At 37.2% G+C, this 22,926-nt stretch overlaps 4 protein-coding genes and 1 pseudogene across 4 annotated transcripts; 2 read left to right on the top strand and 3 right to left on the bottom strand.

Moving 5' to 3' along the window:
• Positions 1-241: 241 nt before the first annotated feature.
• Positions 242-2,190, bottom strand: LOC120628469 (venom serine carboxypeptidase). The gene has a single exon (XM_039896857.1). The coding sequence runs from the start codon at positions 1,861-1,863 to the stop codon at positions 442-444; it is 1,422 nt and encodes a 473-aa protein (XP_039752791.1). The 5' UTR covers positions 1,864-2,190; the 3' UTR covers positions 242-441.
• Positions 2,191-2,312: 122 nt separating this feature from the next.
• On the top strand, positions 2,313-9,301 carry LOC120628470 (annotated as a pseudogene).
• LOC120628471 lies at positions 2,695-6,382 on the top strand. The gene is made up of 2 exons (XM_039896858.1): positions 2,695-3,168; positions 4,862-6,382. The coding sequence occupies exons 1-2, from the start codon at positions 2,876-2,878 to the stop codon at positions 5,778-5,780; spliced, it is 1,212 nt and encodes a 403-aa protein (XP_039752792.1). The 5' UTR covers positions 2,695-2,875; the 3' UTR covers positions 5,781-6,382.
• Positions 3,833-7,308, bottom strand: LOC120628472. Its single transcript, XM_039896859.1, has 2 exons — positions 6,883-7,308; positions 3,833-4,825 (listed from the first exon to the last, which is right to left on the bottom strand). Exons 1-2 carry the CDS (start codon positions 7,058-7,060, stop codon positions 4,230-4,232), a joined length of 774 nt encoding a protein of 257 aa, XP_039752793.1. The 5' UTR covers positions 7,061-7,308; the 3' UTR covers positions 3,833-4,229.
• A 953-nt stretch (positions 9,302-10,254) lies between the features above and the next one.
• LOC120628180 (cell division control protein 45 homolog) lies at positions 10,255-22,059 on the bottom strand. The gene is made up of 10 exons (XM_039896426.1): positions 21,890-22,059; positions 21,495-21,785; positions 20,628-20,705; positions 19,982-20,113; positions 18,036-18,233; positions 17,423-17,580; positions 17,153-17,354; positions 14,852-15,046; positions 12,769-12,941; positions 10,255-11,962 (listed from the first exon to the last, which is right to left on the bottom strand). Exons 1-10 carry the CDS (start codon positions 21,938-21,940, stop codon positions 11,821-11,823), a joined length of 1,620 nt encoding a protein of 539 aa, XP_039752360.1. The 5' UTR covers positions 21,941-22,059; the 3' UTR covers positions 10,255-11,820.
• Positions 22,060-22,926: the final 867 nt, after the last annotated feature.

Genomic DNA, 22,926 nt, shown 5'->3' with positions numbered 1-22,926 from the left:
GTAATGGTTTTTTGTTGTAGTCTCGTAGTGTCATCAGTATGCACAGCACAGCACAGCATTGCTTGGTGATGAAAGTTTTATACCTGTTTACATATTTGGAAATTGATGTGTGACCTTACAATTGAGGCTGCAGCAGTGTAGGCACAGCTGCACCAGTATAAATTTTATTGCAGATTTCATTCACTTAAATAGTAAATAAAAACAACATTGTTAATAAAGAATTTATTTTAATATCCAACAAAGGAGGTACATTATTTATTCAGTTCATAACATATGATAATGATTAAACTGGAAAATGTTTTTGTGTTTTACACAATTATTGATAATGTGAAAAACAATAACCTTAATCCTATACATGTATTGAGACTCATAGACTTACTTTAGAACTTTTATAAAGAATACAATAGAAAAACTTTTTCCACTTTCCTTGAATTGACCCAATCAAAAATGGTGCCTCTTTTTGTGTGTAAAGGTCTTTTCATGAGTCAATCTTGTAATCATATCTAGGGCCCACTTGGGTTGGTCTCCAGGAACCATGTGACCAGCATTCCTCACCATGATCTCAACCAACTTCCCACCCTGTTTTACGTACCCTGCTAGCTCACCATCTACATACCACTGATACCTCTTGGATGTCAGATACTGACTTGACCCAGTAAAGTTAAGATTTCTCAAATAATTAAGTGTTAGAGGATATGCAACAATTATGTCCAACTGTCCATTGTAGATCAGAACATAATAATGATCCAAAAGTTCTGCTACCCATGGTGCAACTGACTTCATAACATCTTGTTTCAAATGGTTCTCCACCTCTTTGCCAACATTAAAAGTTAAGTTTCCAACATGAATTGCCTTTCTAACAGAGCTAGTCTGTATCATGGGACCAAAGTCTTCAAACTGCTGGTAGTCTTTAGTATGCAAATAGTTGAAATAAAATTCAAAGCCGGTCATATTGTAGAAAACACTTTTTCCATTAATCAAGTCACCGTTGAGTAATGTGTCAAAGGCTTCAAATGCTTCATCCCATTTCTGCTGTTTGATCAACTGAATTGCTTTACTTTCAGCATCAGCAAATGTCTGTGCTTGATTCCAATCAATCAACCCTATTTGGTATAAGTATTTGCTGTAGACTAACTGATGCTCAGGATCACTGAGCCCATTTCCAATGGCCAAAGCTTTCAAGTTGATTTTTATTTTGGCAGTTGGATTTTTCTTGTAAATTGTGTATGCTAACGCTGGGACATACTTGCCAGCATAAGATTCTCCAGTGATAAAGAATTTATTTTCTTGCAGTTCAGGGAACAACTGGAAGAACTGGATGAGGGTGGAGTATAGTTGTTCTCCAACTTGCGTCTGATTGACACAATAACCTTTTGGGTCCTTTGTGAAGCTGAAGCCCGTACCAACAGGGTTGTCTATGTATATAATGTGATGACTCAAAGCCCAGTTGTACTTTCTCCTTTCAATCTTATTCTTACGCACTCTGATCGGACCATTTTCGGTGAAAAGCCCATAGAGAGATGAAGCACCCGGCCCACCCTGTAGCCACACAATAACTGGCGCGTCTTTCTTGTTGGATATCATGGCAGGGAAGTACCAGAAAAACTGGTTAGAATCATATTTTTTGTCGACGGTGAAATATCCAGCGTAACTCTTGATACGCAAGCTCTCCGTGAACGGTACCCGAGCCAGTCGCCGGCCTTCTGTCGCGTTACCTCCCTCGATGTACGGTGTAAGGAAGAGTGGCTCTCCGGGATCGCCACCATCTATTACGTCGAGATTTAATTTCGGATATTGGTTAAAGAAACACTGTACATACAGTAATTGAAATATTGATAAGACGCAAACACGATAGACCCACATCTCGTCAAATTTATATTTAAATAATGATTTAAGAAATATGTTTGAATAAACTTGCGCTTATCATTTCAAGTGAACTTAACGTATAAAGCAATAATAATTATTGTAATCAAGCAATAATAATGTCAGCCTGTCTATAGTTACCGGTAAGTGATAATTGCTGATAACCCGGTTCATTTGACCTTAAAACCAAACCAACATGTAATTTAATACAAACATGCTGTTTTTTTCTTTTCGTAGCTGTGGTTTGCTTTTTGAGAAAAAAAAGTAAAGTGTGGGTACTAGGTATAGGTAAACAAATACCTATTCAAAAAAGTGAATACCTATCTGTAATGTACTTTCGAACAAAGATATTAAGACTCTAAGAGCAGAAATGGAAAAGACAGAGATATAGATTTTTGACAGTGTCATTATTGTTTACCGGACGAACGATATTATCCGAGCAGTAATAATTATTATTACTGTTCGGTTAATAGCTTATTATTTATTTCTATTGAATAATTATGTTACAAGCTCTGGTAGTCTTTGACTCTACCCTACATACCGAAAAGCTAGAACCCAGCGCTGTAAAGCCAGCTTCCACTCTAATGAAAAAATATATAAAAGTCATTTTTGTTTTTTTACTATGTTGAAGTTTCTACTTTCCAAATATTTTGATATACCTATTATTGATATATTTTGATCTTGAATAATTTTGATATGGTTTTGATTGAGCAGATCTCAAAAACAATATTTGATTGTCCTAAAACACAACAAGCGACCACCAATAATGAGCGCTAATAATGGATGTGGCCTAGCGCTACAGTTGTTTTTAATATTTAACTTTTTAAATAACTCTAAGGGCATAAACTGCGTTAAGCGTGTGCACGCACGTGAGCACGTCGCGGGCCACGCTTCTGGTGCACGCACGTGAGCACGTTCGCGTGCTTATGCGCGGGCATCGGCGCGTGCATCCGCGTACGCAGTTTTCTCAGTACAATTTTGACGTTGGAGGTGTACAGTCGAATAAGTAATAATGGATAAATTAATGTTGTATTATTTATCAAGACGACGGCGACGACGAATTGCCAAAAAAAGACGCCAGCCAGTAAGCCCGTTCGTTGAATCTAGGTTACTGTGCGGGGAATTCGTGGTGAAGTTTGGTATATTAAGAAAAAATGAAAGGTTTTTTTTCAAATATTTTAAAGTTTCATTACAAGTCTATGATGAATTATATTCAAAACTGGAGCCCTATTTGAAGACTAACAATCTACGATTGAAATCTACGTCAATCGTATCACCAATGGAACGATTTGCAATGACATTGCGGTAAGTAAAGACATTTCGATATTAATAATCATCTTTATTCATGTAAAAAAACAGTCATTATTTAACAAAAGTTTAGAACACTCATATTTTTTGCCAATTTATGTAAGTCACATTACTGTTTAGCCACATCAAGCAAGAAAGAAGAAGAAGTTCTTATTGTTTCGGCAGTGACACCTGAATATGGCTTAAAATGTTTTTCTTGATGTGGTTCACGGACCGAAACACATAACCGCACACTTATTAATCATCATATTAATCACAGTTTCTTATATTTATTAATTATATTTTGTTATTTCTAAATTACACAGTTTTATCTTTTTCGTTTTTTTTTATCTATACCTACTTATTCACTTATTTTTTTATATACTTAATCACAACAGTCATCACAGTGTCTTGCATAAACGCTACGTTACAATTAGTCATTGATTATTCATTTGAAATACACTAATAAAATCACAGGTTCAAGTTTAAAATAAAAAAACACAATAACAGTTAAAACAGTACAATAAGTCTAAATGTCTTAATTATAATAATATACCTACCTTACAAAGTATTAATTATAATGACGCATATTGATTGCAAGTTTTTACATATGAATATTTCCCTTATTAATTATTCCCTTCTATTACTAGATCGGGTACTAATATTATTTTTAATTCTTATTTATCATCACAATCATAATCACAGTTTACTACATAAAAGATTAAATTTAAGAAGAGGACATATGAAGGAGCAATGTTATGAGTAGGTTCAAAAAAAAGGTCCATTAAGTAAAAAAGGGGTCTATTGATACACTTTTTTATTTGACCCCAAAATAGGGTTTAAGATAAAAGTGTCCGAATCGACCCCGTTTCTTTCCTTATGAACATGACACCTCAAGGCTTGTAAACTTTTGGCGAATGCCCTTGTATATCATAATAATTGCACATGAGACCAGAAAAATATAAATATAAAATTGCGCTTTTTACTAACTTAAATAGTTCTTCATGTTCTTCTCTTTCTTTTGTTCTTAATAATTAAACAGTCTTAATCAAATCTTCAAAGTCTTTCTTGTTACCTATTTATTCATTGTTCGTATCTGATCTTACATTTAAGGATTCTAAATCATTCGTTACCGTATTTTGCGTTAATGAAAGGTCATCAATGGTAATAATCATTTCTTTTTCAATATCAATTAAAGCTTGTAATACTTTCGTACGAAATAATAATTTTTTAAAGCAACTCAATTTTTTTACAGTTGGTAATAATGACTTAAAAAAATTCAAGTCTTCGTCCATATTATCTGCAGTGTTATTCTTCACGTAATTTAACAACTCTAATTCGAAATCAGTTGGCGATTCGCACTTACGTTTCTTGGAAGATCGTGTTTCTTTGGTAACGCTGGAGCTGGTGCTAGGTACATTAATCAAATCTTCTTCAATAATCGTATTATTTTGTGAAGTTCTCGGTGACGCGTTTTGCTCTACTGACTGATTAAAATTGTCTGCCGATTCTTCTCCTTGAGTATTCGAGTTTGAATCTAAAAATGACAGCATGTTATAGTAAACGTATGTTTTATTTGCCCTGGAACCGGAGCCTGATTTAAGTTTTTTTTTAGTAGACCTCACTCTTATATAAGTGTCTCTTGCAGTTTTCCATCTTTGCTGCAGCTTTTTCACTGAAACAATAACACAGGTATTTTATTTTATTACAGATATTTAGTTAGTGGACATACCTTCGTCGATATTCATCTGGCGTATCAGACAGGACTAACCACGGTCAGAAAAATAGTAACAGAAGTTTGTCAAATTATAATTGAAAGGTTAAAGGAAGAATGTATACCAAAATTTTCCCGTGCGCTATGGGTAGAGACTGAAAAAGGTTTTTTAACGCAAGCCCAGTTTCCTAACTGCATAGGTGCAATAGACGGAAAACATATACGCATTATAAGACCTCCACATAGTGGTTCCCTCTATTACAACTATAAGCATTACTATTCTATTGTACTGCTTGCAATGTGTAACGCCAACTATGAGTTTACCTATATAAACGTGGGAGTGCAGGGTAAAGAATCTGACTCCGCAATTTTCACACAAAGCCGATTGTACGAACAAATCAACAATGACTTAATAGATATTCCTCCTGCCAAAGCATTGCCCGTAATACACAATGATAAACCAACCAACATTGCTGCAACCGCAGCTTTGCCCTATATTATTGTAGGAGATGAAGCATTTGGGTTATCTAGCCATGTCATGCGGCCATATGCTCGAGCTCTCGATTTAAACTACAAAAAAAAAATATTCAATTATAGGTTAACGAGAGCGCGACGTTATATTGAGTGTACATTTGGTATCATGGCTAATAAATTTCGCATACTCCATCGTCCATTGAACGTTGGAAAAGACAAAGCAATTTGTTTTCTTAAAACAATTTGTATTTTGCATAATTTTATAAGATCAAGAAGTCAAATTAATGACTTTCATGATATTGTCATTATACCAGACCATATACGTTCAGTTCGGGGGTTAATTGGAAATACCCACAGAGATTCGTATACATTACGCGATAGCTTCGCAGATTATTTCGTTGCAGACGGACAGCTGTCATGGCAAGATCGCAGTATTTATTGAAGGCTTTTTTATAATTTATGTACATTCAATAATTGAATTTTCACGGTTTTTTACCACACATTTTTTATTAACATAGCAGGCATATTTTGACAGCAGCATAGCAGACATTTTATACCTAATGATTTTATTTGTTAAATTCATCGGATGTAACCAGTTGCGCCGCCATGACAGTCGAAAATTATAAGAAATTCAGTATTCTTACATTAAATAGGTAAAATGTTATGTAATTACGCATAAAATGAAACTTTTTTTCTTTCATTACACATCCAGTGATGTGTAGTTTGTACAGTGTCTAAAAACACAAGTAGGCATCTTTTTTACTAAAATATTATTGGTACTCAAACACATGTAGACGCGACACCGATTGGAGCGTGACTAACTGCATGGTAGGCAATTACCTTCCATTGCTCTTGCCTTTGAAAGCGGGCGTATAACTAATCTAGTTATATAAAATCATAGGATGTAACCAAATAACTTAGATTGTTGTAAACTAAAGTTGAGAGATGTCAAAGAAAAACCTACAAAACTACAAAACGCACGCTTATTTTACAAAGTTACTAGCCCAATTCTAAAACCAATATAATAAATATTTTAGTTGATAATTGTTTTATTTATTTACCTACCGATCCACTGTTTCTGCCCTAAAATGATTTTGAACCCTAAATACACCGATAGTGTGAAGTAGTGTGAAGCTCGCAGTCGTGAACATACTGGTTGTCTCGTGACGCGCAAAATGGCGGCGACCGCGTGGCCGAAAGAAAGAACTTTGGAATTTATCGAGCAATAATTATATAAAACCATACCAATATTATGGGACATTGTTCACACGAATTTCACAATGTTCAGAAATACGCAGTATCTCTGCACTAGTTTTGAATATAAGCATGATTTTATATTTACATAGGTAAATTATTGTAAATATTCCGAGTTTTAATTTTATAGTTGGATTAATTGTTGAAAACATTTAATTGACACAAATACAATTGAAATAACTAATTATATATAACTAATTGCATAGATTATTAAAAATAAAAATTAGGCGCAAAGAATAGTTTACCTAACCTACGTTATTATAAAATAAAAAAAGAGTGTAGGTACTTACCTTGTATGTTTTTTTCTGCTTCACTCCAGTCATCAAAATTTTCAAACAGTACTTTACAAATGTCTAGCCATGCTTTTGATTTAGCGTCCCGGTCTTTAAATATTTCGCTTGATTGGTCCCATATGGCAGGACGACACTGAACTTCAACAATTACCCTTTCTGTATCAAAATTTGTCATTTTTTGTTATGGGCCGGGCACGCGCGTGCGGTCGGTTCGAGATAGCGCTGTCAACTGAACAAGCACGCGCGTGCACCCGCTAGCGGGCTTCGCGCGTGGACCCGTCCAACGTGATGCGTGATCACGTCGCGTGCATGCGTGCCCCATTGCACGGAAGTATCACGCGACGGGCTCACGAGCGTGTGCACGCGCATGGGCACGCGCGGGTCGTTTTTGTATGGACACGCGAGAGGCACGCTTAACGCAGTTTATACCCTGAGTCCACATTCTTCCCTAATGTGTATCCGCGAGTGAAACTTGAAGCTAAGCCTCATGGTTCAGCCGGAGATCCGCTGATGCTCACACCTTACATAGTAATGGGAAAAAACGAGCTTGCTCGAAATATTTCCCGCGTATCCATAACAGAAAAATTAGGTTTTACTAGTCATGCGGGATTTTTCACCGTGAACATCAAGCAAAATTCTAATTTATATTTGTGGTATTTCCCGGCTTTCAACAAAGACAAAGCTGCTCCGGTCATACTTTGGTTACAAGGCGGTCCAGGTGGAAGTTCCTTATTTGGATTATTTACTGAAAACGGGCCCCTAATCGCTAAAAAAGATGGATTTGTTCTCAGAAAGCACCATTGGGCACTTAAGAACCACCTTATTTTCATAGATAATCCAGTTGGAACAGGATTTAGTTTCACAAAAGAAGAAAAGGGCTATTGCACTGATGAGCAGTGTGTTGCCAATGGCTTGTACATGTGCTTAGAACAATTTTTCATTATGTTCCCTGCTCTGAGGAACAATGAGTTCTACATCACGGGAGAATCTTACGCCGGGAAATATATACCTTCTCTAGCAATGAAAATTCACCTTAAAAACAAGGAAGAGCTTAAGATAAACCTCAAAGGTTTAGCATTAGGAAATGCATACTGTGATCCTATCAATCAAATGGATTATGGGAACTACTTGTATCAGCATGGCTTAATTGATTTTGAACAAAATAAATTGTTTACAAAAATGCAGTCAGCATTGTTGATGAAATTCGTAAAGAAAATTGGGTAGAAGCAGACATCCTCATGGATCAACTTATGGATGGAGAGCAGACCAATTATTCATACTTCAAAAACTTTACAGGATTTGAAAACTATTACAACATTTTAGATCCAACCGATTCCAACTCTAATATGGGAATATATATTGATCTTTTAAATAATGATGAAATTAGGGAGAGTGTACATGTTGGGGGGCTTCCTTTTAACTCAGGGAAGGAAGTACAAGAATATTTAATGTATGATGTCTTGAAGTCAGTGGCCCCATACATATCTGAACTATTGTCCCACTATCGCCTTCTTTTTTATAATGGACAGTTAGATATAATAGTTGCATATCCATTAACAGAAAGCTTCCTGCGCAATTTAAACTTTTCCTCAGCAAAAGAGTACAAAACTGCTGCAAGACATATATGGAGGGTAGATGATGAAATTGCAGGATATGTAAAAAAGGCTGGGAATCTAACAGAAGTACTTGTCCGAAATGCTGGTCATATGGTACCACATGATCAACCCATATGGGCTTTGGATTTAATCACCCGCTTCATAAAGAATACATTGTGAGCAAATTGCTACATGAAGGTTTAAGCTAATAGTGTATCTTACTTAAATGCTGACTAAAAGTATAATCAGGACTTCTACAGTTAATAATATTCTATGTTATTGGCTACTGGGATGCTGACAATAGTATTGGAGAGTTGGATGCCAAGCAAAGTTTTGTAAATTAATTGAATCTTAAAAGGGTTATGTACTCAAAGATTGTATAAATCTCTCAAGGATATCTAAATAACCTTTGACAATACATCAAAATAATATATGATATAAGGTGGTAGTGTTTTCAGGTGTAAACATTTTTTCAATAAACTACAGGACTGATTTCGATTTAACATTACATTAGACACATTTCTGATTCTGCTCCCACTAGATATGGGTTATGGGTCACACAGCTGTTTCATTAGATTGATAGACAAAAATCTTATAAATCAATGTAGTGTTTGTGGTTGGTACATTTAACTAGGTATAATAAATTCAATTGGAAAGTTTATAAAATTTTACAATCCCACGTGATAAAAGGTCTCTCTATAGGTAGGTAATAAAATTAGTATTGCTTAACTGTTATTATTTTTGTGTATTAGGTTAGACAATGTATTGTCTGTTCAAAGTGTTCTCTTAGTTTTTACTCAATATAAAATGGATTAAAATTTTGGAGTTGTATACACTTATTTAAATTATGGTAAGAAATCCCTTACCTTTGAAGGCGCCAAATTTTATAATAAAATACCTATACTTATAAAAAATGTAAACTCATTCAATGTATTCAAAACTAAATTAGCTTCTTATATATTAAGTAATACCAATAAATTTAAAGACGAATACATTGAATGAGTAGATAATAGTAAAATTGAATTTAGTTTAGTCTAATGGCGAAGTGTATTAATTTATTATAGAAAACTAAGTTTCCTATGTAAGTGACTTAGGTCTTTTTATGGGAATAAATGTCTTTAAACCTAAACCTATTTCATTATACTGTCGCTGCCATTGATCTATATATCTTCTTCTCTGGGCTTGTCTCCGCACTTGGTTGGTCGGAAATTTCTGTTGTACATTGTGCCACTGGTACAGCTCATTTATGGCGATAATGTCAGCTGGTGGATTTATATATGTTTAAATATATAGAAAAGCAATTCTAAATGTAGTGTACTGCACAGGTGCTGTAAGACAAGCGCAGGGAATGCACACAGTTTATATTTCTTAAATATTTTTTGTATGTTAGGTGTTTTTTTAAGCATAAGTGTTTGTGATTAAAAAAACACAAGCTTGGCACTATCATACAAATTTGTATGAACACTCTTTTCATTCTTACTGGTCTTGTCAACATTTTTTTTATTCTTAGTATTAACATATCTTTGAAAAACAGTAAAAAACAAATGCATTCAAATAAATAACAAAATGTCTGTTTTTGTTTTTCTTATACATACTTTATTCTTATTTATTATATTCTTAAAAGTAATTAAAATATAATAAAGAAGTGTACCTTATAAGCTGATGGAACAGTACCGATGAGCTTTTAATAAAGCTCATTGGCCACATTTATGTCTGCTGACTGACTGTAAATTACTATGGGAGGTTATGCATAATTTAATAAAAGTAGAGGTATATTTTAAATTTTATTTTTAAAAATTATTGGAGGAAGGTAATTTCAATTGGGGCGAAACTGCAGGGCGTAACTTATGTTACAAAAGTTTCATAAAAAGATATTACAAATTCTTAAAGTACATTTTATTCCATACTCTTATTCCATGCACATGTCAATAAATAATAATTAATTAAAGGCTTACACAATAAATCCATCTAATTGATAATAATTAACCTACATTACAATAATTCTTTATTATTTTACTTCACAATCAAAACAATACAACTAATATGGACACCAGACTTCGTAATTGTCTAATATTTATTGACACAAGATCTTAAAAAAATAATTGCGATTTAATTAATTATTTAGTTTCTAGTGATCACTTAGCCCTACCGAATATGAGTCCTTTTTCAGTAACAGGTTGCTTAATATTTAACTACCATAATACGAAAGCGTAAGTTGTAAACGATGGAAGTGAGAATTGCCAACGAATAGTATGCCTGAATAGCCTGGGATACGGCGTGGTGGGTTATGTTACTTTCAAATTGTAATATACTCATAACTGCAATTGTGGCAAGTCGCGCTAAGTTCCAAATTTTTTTTTCTCTCCTTATCTACAGGAGTAGGGAAAGAATAGCAATACCCAAATTCAGTTAAGATTCTGGATTGATTATATTAATTTCGGACGTAATAAAAATATATAAAATTCGACGTCACAAACGTAATTTCTTGTGTAGTTATGATTTCAATATGATATGAGTATCGGGTCTATTAAATAGCAACATTAAAAATAAGTATAACAATTCATATTTAACCTACCTTAACAATATGATTTGGACAGAAGAACTCTAGAAGGCACACATTATGTGATGTTATATTTTTTAACAAGGGAATACTGACTCAACTTCATTGTTTGATTTGTTGAACTCATCAATGTATATTATTTTCTATTTATAATCGTCAGACATTGAAGTTCCAGGAAAAACATCAAATTCCCAAAGGTGGTTCACAGGAACATTCGTATTTTTACACCGTTCTAACAAAAAATACGACTTATTTACCCGCGTTAGTGCGCCATAAAGTGTATGAAACGTGTGTGTAGTGGTCCTCTCGATTAATATTACTGGCACAACAGGTGGACTTCGGCATTGCTTCGGGGGCTTGAGCTTGAATCCTAGCACATATCTCTAACTTTAATAAGTTTTGAGCGTTTAAATGAACTAAAATATAACTTGCTTTAAAACATCGCGAAGAAACCTGCATGACTGAGAGTTCTCTATAATCTTCTCAAAGGCGTGTTCAGTCCATCAATACGCAATTGGCCAGCGTGGAGTTATGGAATGAGACCCTCTGGAGTCTGGGTGATATGTCACTACAGGCGTAAATCTCGCGATCACTGCTTTTGCATAAAATTAAAATACAAAAGTGACGTTTACGCTGTCGTGCGCTGTAGTGGGCCGGTAATGGGTTGACCACGATATATAAAGCTCAAATTGCAATGCCCAAATTTCAGCAGTGAGGGTATGACATTATAAGTGTGGTGTGTAGAGCGTGCTGGCCTCGGCACGGCCCGGTCCGGTCTCCTCACGCCAGCAGCGCCGTGAGTGCGTCCAGGAACTGTGCGCGCTGCGAGGTCGGCAAACTGATGATGGAAGAGTCCACGAAGTCCAGCGACACGGACGCGCCGCTCTTGGCCGCCGCCTGCTCGAACGCGGCGCCGAAGAGGCTGCAAATTAATGTTTCAAATTGAAGTCACGCTAGGTCACAATGATTTTCATATCTATATACGCATAGGCGTTTCAAAATTGACGTCACGTCTATTTAATCATAATATTTGCTGTAAGACAATCTCTGACAATCGCCAATTAGTAGTCAAAGCGCTCAGGCTGCGAGTGCCAGAGAAAGAGTTCAAATGCGGCCGAAATTAATCAACAGAAGGGGTGTGGTTTTTCATCATGATAATGCTAGACCTCACACATCTTTAGCCACTCAGCAAAAAATAAGAGTTTGACTGGGAGGGGTTAATGCATCCGCCTTGCACCTTCAGATTTCAACTTGTTTCGGTCTCTTCAGAATTCTTTAGGCAGTGTCAGGTTAACATCGCGAGAGGACTGCCAAAACTACTTGTCGCGGTTTTTTGATCAGAAGCCCCAAAAATTTATATAGGAATGGGATTAGGTCCCTACCTACAAGTTGGCAAAAAGCTATCGATCAAAATGGTACCTACATACTCTAGTTAAATGTAAATAAACAATGTTAAAAAATGTTTTGAATTTTCTTAAAAAATGCGAAGAAACTTTTTCCCCAACCTAATACATATATTACGCAGAGGGCAGTGACCATGTTGTATGAGTCTAACTGGAAAATGTTTGTGTGATGGCCATTAATGTTTTTCAGCGTCTGGGTGTTTATGTGCATATTATAAGTGTTTATGTATACTATTCATAAAAATGTGTAACAGCCATCCAGTAGCCATAGCACAAGCTGACGCTTACTTGGGGGCTAGATGGCGGTGTGTGTGTTGTCACTCACTTGCGCGGCTCTTGGTCGAAGCGCGGCGGCAGGCCTAGCAGCAGACAGCGGCCGTGCGGCGCGGGCGCGCTGGCGAGCAGCGGGCGCGGCGCGTGCGCGTGCGCGGCGCCCACCCAGCGCGCCGCCTCCGCCAGCCACAGCGGCCCGCGCAGCGCCGCCGCCTCCGGGGAGCCCTGCGCGGACCGACGATTCATTAATACTCTTTTCAAAATGGTTACAGAGGTACAAACATACAATACAGAGCTAGAGGGTACAGTTTGGTGGCCTTATCGATACGTGGCGATTTCTTCCAGGCAACCGAAGGCAAAAAATTAGATATTAGCAAGGTGGCACCACTGAATAAGAATGAATAAGATATAAACATTACAACAATATTATATATTACACTAGCTGTTGCCCGCGACTTCGTCTGCGTTTGATTTTGTTTTTAAAGTATTCAGAATCGCTAAGCCTTAAATGAGTATAGTAGTATATATAACATGTGACTGTCAATTAATTATAGACAAATAATTTGCAACAAAATAAAAGTGCGACTATAATTAAAGATCTAAGCTTTCCTATCTCTTAAGTTGGACCAGACTGTTCACGGTGTGCCAATTTAATTTAAAATCGCTTAAGTAGTTTAGGAGTCCATCGCGGACAAACATCGTGACAGGAGATTTATATATATTAAGATATACATACAAATAAGTGTAAAAATACCTTAAAAACATTACCCACTACCACAATTCACATAATCTACTAAATCTTTAAATCTTTAAAAAATTATTTAAATATATAACACAAATATTTGTATCGTAGCGTAGGTAGTATGCGCGTATTGGTCTTTTATCTTCAATAGGGTTGTCATAAATACACACGAAAAATTATTCTTGTGATTTAATATTTTTATAGCGTGATTCCTTATGAAATATACTTATGCATCCTTCGATATTTCGTAATTATGTTGCACGTTGTATACGATGCTATTAGAATTGGTTATTTTATTTTATTCTTCATATTTTGTATCAGGTCTGTCAGTTTGTCTGTAGTCTCATAGCTTTTGTTTAAATTGAATAGTGTAATACATTTTTTTTTGTCCCTGGACTAACATCTCACCTGGTGGTAAGTGTTGATGCAGTATAAGATGGCAGTTGACTAAGCTGTTAATGGTATGGTGCAAATATTATACCGTGCCTCTAATCGGTTTCTACGCATCACAAATCATTCGGCGCCTCATCTTTGTAGATAGGATGGTGACTAGCCAAGTCCGTAACCTCCCACCAGACAAAATGATGCAGCTTCTACCTCGTTTCCCGATCGTCAAGATCATGTTAAACAAACTTTATATTTACTTTTATAAACTAGTTTTTAAGTATAACTAAGTATATCTATATTCGGTTGATACTGAAGAAATTATTTTTATGCCAAATTATCTTAGGCTTAAATAAATTACCCAATATACTTCCTTTTTTCAATATCCATTCCTGTAAATAATATTAAATAATTTAATAAATAAGGAAATTTCCAAGTTGGTTTCTAAACGTCGGTGATCAGAAGTGTCTGACAAACATGAAAAAAAAATAAAACCGAAATAAGAACATTCTCGAATCCTTCTACTCTAAAACTGCGATTTGATTAGTCTTTATAAACAGTGTGTCTATGTCATAGACTGACTTAGAAAATATTGCTATATTTATATTACATGATCATTAGTCTCTAATATCCCACGGCTTAGGCATTTATGACGACCAATGACGATTCTCACTACTGAAAGGCTGTTATATCTTGGTAGAGCAATACATATTTGACTCCATCGGGAATAATAATCTAAGCACGAACGTATTTTAAACTTTAGTCTATATAAACGCGTATTCATTTCTTTACATACGTACGTATACGTATTTTTTGCGTTTACATTAAAGTGCGAAGTACCATACTTGTTGCATAATGTACAATCGTATACTTTATCCTCGGGAGTAAATGAATTTTTCGTTAGTGACTCGTTTTAAAATGTTACAAATTAAGTTGTGACACCCGGGGAACTGTATGTTTGTTTTCTATACTTAGTTTTGGTTTTGGCCAGCCCTGGCGGGGCGGTTACCTCCTGCACGATGAAGTAGTTGAAGGGGCCGGCCAGCATGACGGCGCGCGCCGCCAGCGTGCCGTGCACCGCGCGCGCCACGGCCTCCAGACTGCGGCGCGCCGCCGCCACGCCGCGCCGCAGCGGCTCGAGCTCGCCGTCCGTCGCCAGCGCGCCCAGCGCCTGCTGGAAGCCCTCCGCGCGCGGCGTCTCCTCCTGCGGCCCGACGGCATTAACCGCAAGGTTTTATTTCTTTTTAATTTATTGTTTCATTAATGAATGAATGATTGAATGAAGGAATGTATGAATGCATGAATGAATGAGTGAATACACTTTTATTATACACAAAAAAAACATAAAGAAAAATTTACAATGAATATCAATACGTTTAATAGAAGACACCATTCAGTATGTAATAAAATCTAAGCACTCGAAAAAACAATATATATTTTTTAAATATAAATATGTGTAAATAAAACCCGAAATATACTACAAAGGTTTTCAGAGGTACATTATTTACTTTCATTGAGACTTATCTGTGAAACCGAAACGCTACTAGTTTTTGAGCAAACCACTGCCATGGTTTAGAAATCGCATACAGCCCTATCATGACATGCAAAATTATAATCAAATTACTCCTGACACTCTATTAGGTACGCGTCGTGTAGCGTAGGTGCTATGCGTGTGTCGGTCTTTTCTCTTCAATAGGGTTGTCACTTAGAATGTTTTGAATTAGTTTTTATGGAAAATTAAATATGGTTCTTTTGATTTCATATTTTTACAGGGTGATTCCTTACCAAATTAACTTATGCAACAGTAATTCGTTATTCGGTTATAGTTGTATATTGTACATGTTGAGTAGTGAAAATTTTAGTGATAAGAGCTCATCCGGGAAATCTGCCATGCTTATTTCTGCCCCAAAGCAGCATCGTTGCATGCTGCGGTAAGGATGAAAAGTAAAGGAAAAAAGCTGTCCTACTATTAGACTTCTTTGCACACGCTGCTGAAATCCGACATCCAACCAGAGTTTTAATTATTTATTTATTAATAATGGACAACCAGCAGTAGATGCATTAAAACTTGCTCTTATTTTTGGAATGAGTCACATAGTCAATGTTCAGCTATTTACAGTTAATTATTTCTGTTAATATAAACCTTTTAAACCTCAAAAAAACTTTTGAGGTGTCAAGGGACACCTGGATGGATAATATATATTTTTTTTAAATTATAATAATAAAGGCTCAATTTTAGTAATAATTGGCTTGTGGTAACTGAAGTAGGAAACATATGTTTGGGATTCCATTTTATCTAAATGTCTTGAAAAAAACTGCTTTTATGGTAGTATTATAATATTTTGTTGTTGGTTTGTTCCTAAATCAAATTCGTCTGGTTTTTCATTTCTGAAGTTAAAATCACTGGCCAAAATGAGTGGAAGTTTATCTAAAATGTTTATTTTATGTACAAAAAACGTGTATACACTCAACAAAAATAATCGTCGCGACACCACACTGGTCAATGCGAAATAGAAAGACGAAACGAAAAAAACTGGCTTGCTTTCTATGAGAGAAAGAGAGAGACAGAGAAACACGCGCACGCCGCACGGCTCACTACAACCCGTGGCGTGCATACAGGGTATGCACTAAGTAGGCATATGGTATAAACTTTAGGATCGGCATTGTAAGAGTTGTAAAAAGCCTTTTTGTTTATTTTATACCATCTGCATACCTTGTGCATACTCTATATGTACGCCACTGACTACAACTATAGCAAAAAGTGTCGTTAAAACTTTTGGTCTTAATTTGTTCTGTCTAGCCCCCTAAAATCCTGTGAGAGAGATCGAGGTGGATGTAGAGTATCCGAACTATTAGGATAAATGCAAGGTTTATTATTTAGTTTCCATGGTAACTAGAATGTTTTCTGTCTCCCTCTGTCCTATACCCTTGACGGCCGAGTGGCGCAGTGGGCAGCGACCCTGCTTTCTGAGTCGTAGGCCGTGGGTTCGATTCCCACAACTGGAAAATGTTTGTGTGATGAACACGATTGTTTTTCAGTGTCTAGGTGTTTATTTGTATATTATAAGTATTTATGTGTATCATATTCATAAAAATATTCATCAGCTGTCTTAGTACCCATAACACAAGCTACGCTTACTTTGGGGCTCGATGGCGATGTGTGTATTGTCGTAGTATATTTATTTATTTATTTATACATTTACGTGTTTGTTTCTTTATCTAGAGATTATTCGGTTTCCTTGGGAACTGAAATGGGAAGGGATGTATATTTCCGTCTCATTGTTTGCCGGCGTCACAGGAGAGCACTCACGTTCTCGATGAGGCCCATGAGCGCGTACACGGCGTCGAGCGCGGCCAGCGCGGGCGCGTGCGCGCGGCGCAGCAGGAAGGCGGCGCGCGTGGGCGCGGGCAGGCGCAGGCGCGGCGCGGCCGCCTCCAGCGCCGGCAGCAGCGCGCGCCGCAGCTCCACGTCCATGGCGCCGTAGGCCTGCCGCGCCTGCTGCAGCGGGAAGCTGCAACGTGCCGGGCTGTCACCGCGTAGTCACCGCGGGCTCGCGCGCCGCCGCGCCGCCGTGCTCACCCCATGTCGGCCAGCAGCTGGCGCAGGCGCGCGGCGCCCGAGCGCGCGTGCAGGCGCAGGTGCGGCGCCAGCGCGGCCGCGTGGCTGATGGCGGCCTCCAGCGACCACCAGCGGTACAGCGGCAGCCACGCGTCCTTCTGCACCACCACGCGCGCGCCCTGCGGCGACACCCGCCCCGTTACACTAGCGGTAGCGGCTGCTATACTCAAAAGCACAGTCAAATTTTCGAAACTCTGGCAATCGCGGCCTGAGCGTTTTTTCCAGTTTTTTAATCCCGAAATTGGTATATGCCTTTTTACATCAGTCTTATGGCGACTGTAGCGTCATCTAGTAGGAAACGTTGCAGTTCCGTTCTACGTTTTCAACCACTGTTGCTGTGTTCTAATCTTTAGGGCGCGGTTGCGGTGTAATCGCAGCCACCTGAGGCTACGTTTCAGGTTGATATACATAAGGCGGCAAGTCGTGTTCTGTCTATGCCCTGCCTTGCCTTATTAAACGATGGTTTCTCTCAAATAGACCATCTGCTCGGTCCTACTTTTTAGAACACAACAAAGGGGATTTAGCAACCATGTTGAAAAGTGAAATAGAATTTGATTGGTTAGAGGGCGCATACCTGGTGCGCGTCGTCGTCTGGCGTGTTGCGCTGCGCCGCGGCCACGTAGCGGTGCAGCGGCTCTGCGTCCAGCAGGCAGCGCGCGGGCGAGCGGCAGTGCAAGGCCGCGTGCGCCGCCGTGGCCACGGCCGCCGCCCACAGCGCCGCCGCGGTGCAGCGGGACGCGCGCGCCGCTAGCTCCAGCGCCACGCACGCGCTCTGCGGGAGTTAGGGCCGGTCACACTATACCTAGGAATCGCTTTAGTCGGATGCCTAGTAATTTAAATGATTCCTAGAGAAAAATGTAAAAAAGAAAAAAAAAGTCAAAATTCATTTATTTCAAGTAGGCCTAATATAAGCACTTTTGAAACGTCAAGTCTGTCTGTGTTGAGTGACTCTACCACCGGTTCGGAAGGCAGATTCTACCGAGAAGAAGCCGGCAAGAAACTCAGCAGTTGCTCTTTTCCAACATTAACAATTTACATTTTACATTTCAAAATTCCTTTTTCTATCTTGTGAGAGATGATAGCGGAGCCGGATGCTTCCAAGCAACCTTGTCATTAAGAAATTCATCAATTGTATAATAACCTCACTGTAATAAATGTGTTTTAACACATTCTTTAAACTTATGCATTGGTAAGTCCAAAATTACCATAGGAAAGTACCGTAATTACCGTAAGGAAATCCTATGTAATGTAAATATAATAAGTGTGGTATTATTATATTTTCGTATCGATTTATGATTAGTAAAAAAAACCAAACCATGTGGCATGGTATTCATGATACTGTGGTACTGTTTAAACTTAGTTTTTTTTTTTCCTTTGCTCTTTTTTGTATTAGTTTAGCTAGTTCTATAGTATATATTGTCAACATTTTTAATATTATTTTATATAATTTAAGTATTTGTTTTTTTTAATTTATTCTAAATGTATGTTTTTGTTTGCGGTGCTAGATTCGTCAAGTTTATGTCACAGCCTGATGGATCTTACAGCTTATAAGTACTCTCGTGTCTCTCTTAATAGTTTTTTCTCCTTCTAACTGACAATATAGTTTTGTATTCACAAGTTGTGAAGTGGGTCTACAATATTACATTTATATGTTTTTTCATTTTTTGTTTAGTTTTTAAGAGTTGTTGTTGAAACCTGTTGATTGTCTCTTAAATAAATAGTATATATTAGTTTATTATTTTTTTTTTAATATTTATTATATTATGTATTATTTTATTTGTGTTATCTAGTTTAAGTATTAGTATGTAGTTATTAGAATGATTTTTTTTTTAATATACATAACCTGCAGTATGTTATCCTTTTGTTTTCCTTATCCTAAGGTTGCCTGGAAGAGATCGCTATACAAAGCGATAAGGCCGCCCTTTGTATACTTCTTCGGTCTGTGTTTTTTTTATTCTTCTTCAGTATTTTTATTTGTGTGCAAATAAAGAGTGTAAATAAAAATAAATAAGAACCATACATAAGTTAAATTATTTTATGAGTTGCCTAGTGAGAATCGTGAGAGAAATAGTGTATGCCTAGAAATCTTTTTTTGCTTAGGCATTATTTACTTAGGCTTTGCTGTTTCCATCGTTAATGTAAACAGGCATAAGTCTATTATGAACGTCTGTTCTTTAATTGGCGACACTAAACTACAATTTAATTCACACATTACGTTTTCTTGGTCCAGTTACTGAAGACCAAAATCTTCAAATAGTGCTAGTGATAACTTTTGGTTCCAAAATATGGTCGCTAACTAACAGCCTCAGAGTCACTCAGCGGGCGATGGAGAGAGCTATGCTCAGAGACTCTCTATGTTATCAAATCAGAAATGAGGAGATCTGTAGAACATTCAGAGTTTGAATGGACATTGGGGTCTGAAGATGTTGGAATGGCAACCCCCAACAAGGTGGAAATGTAAATGTAAATGGTGCAATCTGTATTCACTTAGCACAATATGTATTAAGAATATTGTCATACAGGTTTCCCGTGGTAGGAAAACTGCGTGTAGTTGAACATGAGGGTATGGCGCCGCTCCTCCCACGCCTTGCGCGCGCGGCGCCGCTCCACCACCGCCTCCAGACCGTGCCGGGCCTCCGATTCCTCGGAGTTCTGCAACAGAGTGTAGGCCTGGAAGTCCTGGTTGGTTTTGATAGCTTAAAGCGGCAACTGGTAAAAACTAGTTAAATGTACAATTTCCACAATGTTTGTACACCACACCACACAGATCTTCCAAATAAAATTTAAATATTTTGTATCATTAATTATCAGAAAAAGTGAAGTGGCGATTCCTCAGTGGGTAGGACTTTGACTTCAATTTCAGAGGGCCGAGTTTTAATCCCAGCACAGACCTCTATCTTTTTGAATTGGTGTGCATTTTTAGCAATTCAAATATCACTTGCTTCCACGGTGAAGAATAAACATTGTGAGGAAACCTGCAGGCCCAAGAGTTCTTTTTCATAATTTTCTTAAAGGTGTGTGTAGTCCACACATCCGCACTGGGCCAGCATGGTGGACTACAGCCTTAACCCACTTCTCATTTGAGGGGGCAACTGTGCCCTGTAATGCGCCATGGGTAATGGGTTAATATGATGATGATGAAGTTTGATTTCATGTGTATACTCACTTCATCTTCCTCATCATCTCTGAAGATGTCATCAAAGTTAGGAATGTTTTCCTCTTCATCCTTGTACACCAGTCTCACCTGAAAAATTTAAGGATGCATGTATTCTAATAGTCTACAATGCCACCCTACAGTACATAATGTTATGTTTAAAATAAAAAATCACAGATTCCTGTCTTAATTCTTCAACAAATAATAAAAATATCAGTTAAAACTTCCCTTGTTTACAAAATTCTCTGCATTCATGAATACTAAGTTAATGATTTGCACAATGAAATAAAATTCATCTAATCAAGTATTACAGGTTTAAATTAAGCAATCAAATATTGCTTGCTGCTAAAACAGTGAATGGAAATATTGTTAGGAAACCTGCATGCCTAACACACACTTTGTATATAATCAACGCATCAAAAGTGCCATCTACGTGCCTATTTGAATAAAGAAATATTTCACTTTGATAATATGATTTGCAATATTTTGCTTTCCCTTTTGTTATGCCTTTGAATGTCTCATTACAGGGCAAAGGCCTCATAAGACAGGTTCTTAGATTTAGATTCTAAGAATCACCAAATTAACCATTGTTAGTACAATCTGTACTTATAAACAATTGTACTAACGGCAGACCATGCACTATTAGTGGTGGACAGTAACTAAGAGTTGCTACCTAAATATGGGAACCAGAAAAACCAATCAAACTTTGGCTAATCTGGGAATCATTAAAAGTATCTTGGTACACATTGCCTACAATCCTAGCCGGGCCAACAAGCTTGACATATAATTTGTATAAATTAACATTGTGTAAGAGAACAGCTTGTATTATCAATTGTTTATTTGTGTGTCTGGCCTTGTTATAGACTGGAAAAGACTTACCTGGCCATCGCTATACACATTACAGATATCGGTTGGCTTATGTGAGTCCAACACAAAGAACACAACATGCTCCTCTGGCTGCAAGATGTCCACCAAGTCTACGGTCCCGCCGCAGTTCACTAGCACGACGTACTTCACTTCCTCATTGTTTTCATCGTAAGCACTCTTCAACTCCGAAATGCCACCAACTGGGACTAGCGTGTACGAGATGTTGTCACATTTGAATAAATCCTGTAGAATCTTACAAGCACATACCGCATCTACGTCGTAGTGAACTAGTAGCAGCACTCGCTGAAATTAATAAACTTACTTTTAGAATGAAACCGTTAAATTTATTGTTACAGTTATTGGTAATAACTGTAACGATAACTATAGTTTAAAACAAAACTACGTACGTTTCCCAAAAGAACGTTGTAGAAGTCATTCCTGATGTCCTCTATAAACATTTTAATCGTTCCTTGTGATAAAACTAGAGTATTCTGGTCTAAACCATGCTTTACAAAAAAAAATTAACTGAAAAACACCTGCTCGAGAACTCGAAAAAATTGACAAACAAATCTTTAAACTTTTTCACGTCAATTTCAAAGATTACTGTCTGTCAGAACTTTCCCGCCTAAAATTGTCGTATCTCACATAATATGTTAACTGCACCACACCTCCCCAACCTCAACCACCTATAAACCACGAACCAAGGCTTTTTAAAAACTTAAAGTCATTGCCATTTAGTTGAAAACTTTTCTTACTGTTATGCAAAGTTTTGTGGTAGCTGTTTTTACCCCGTCCAAATACTTTAAATTATAATGCCTCAAATAATTAAAGTACACAAATCTTTAAACCAAAATCACGAAAGAGTATAGTGCTATCTTTTTTCTGTACAAACAAAGTGTAAAGGATGGCCCTCAATAACTCAATAGTGTTTATGTAGATCATTGTCAAACCATTACCGGTCCACTACAGGGCACAAGTCTCCTTTTAGAATGAGAAGTGATTAGAGCGTAGTCACGCTGGCTCAGTGCGGAAAAGTGGACTATGTCTAAACGAAATCACCAGAATAGTGTTGAGAAGGACATACAAGAAGCAGTACATTTGTCCCGTACATAACTTGAAAATGTAAGAGCGACTCAACTTTAAAAATTGTACTACTACAAATTCTATGTCGCGGAGTTGTAAGAGCGAGTAAGAACGAGGCACATGGTACCTACAATACGCTGTCGCGTCATTCTTTGTACGCGAACGCGTTTCAAGTGTGCGATATATATTATTTACCTGAGTTGGCATTATTTTAAAATTTGAATTAGTCGGTGTACGGTTCCTAAGATCGGTTACCTGTGCAATATAGTTTTTATTAATAAAGTGCAGTTGTGAGATAAATTGTGAGTTTTAAAAATTCGATATTAATTTCTAAGAAATTTCCAAAATGGTGTAGTTTCAC

Source organism: Pararge aegeria, chromosome 12 (assembly GCF_905163445.1).
Source record: "Pararge aegeria chromosome 12, ilParAegt1.1, whole genome shotgun sequence".
NCBI lineage: Eukaryota > Metazoa > Arthropoda > Insecta > Lepidoptera > Nymphalidae > Pararge > Pararge aegeria.
This window is presented reverse-complemented; position numbering and strand designations above follow the sequence as displayed.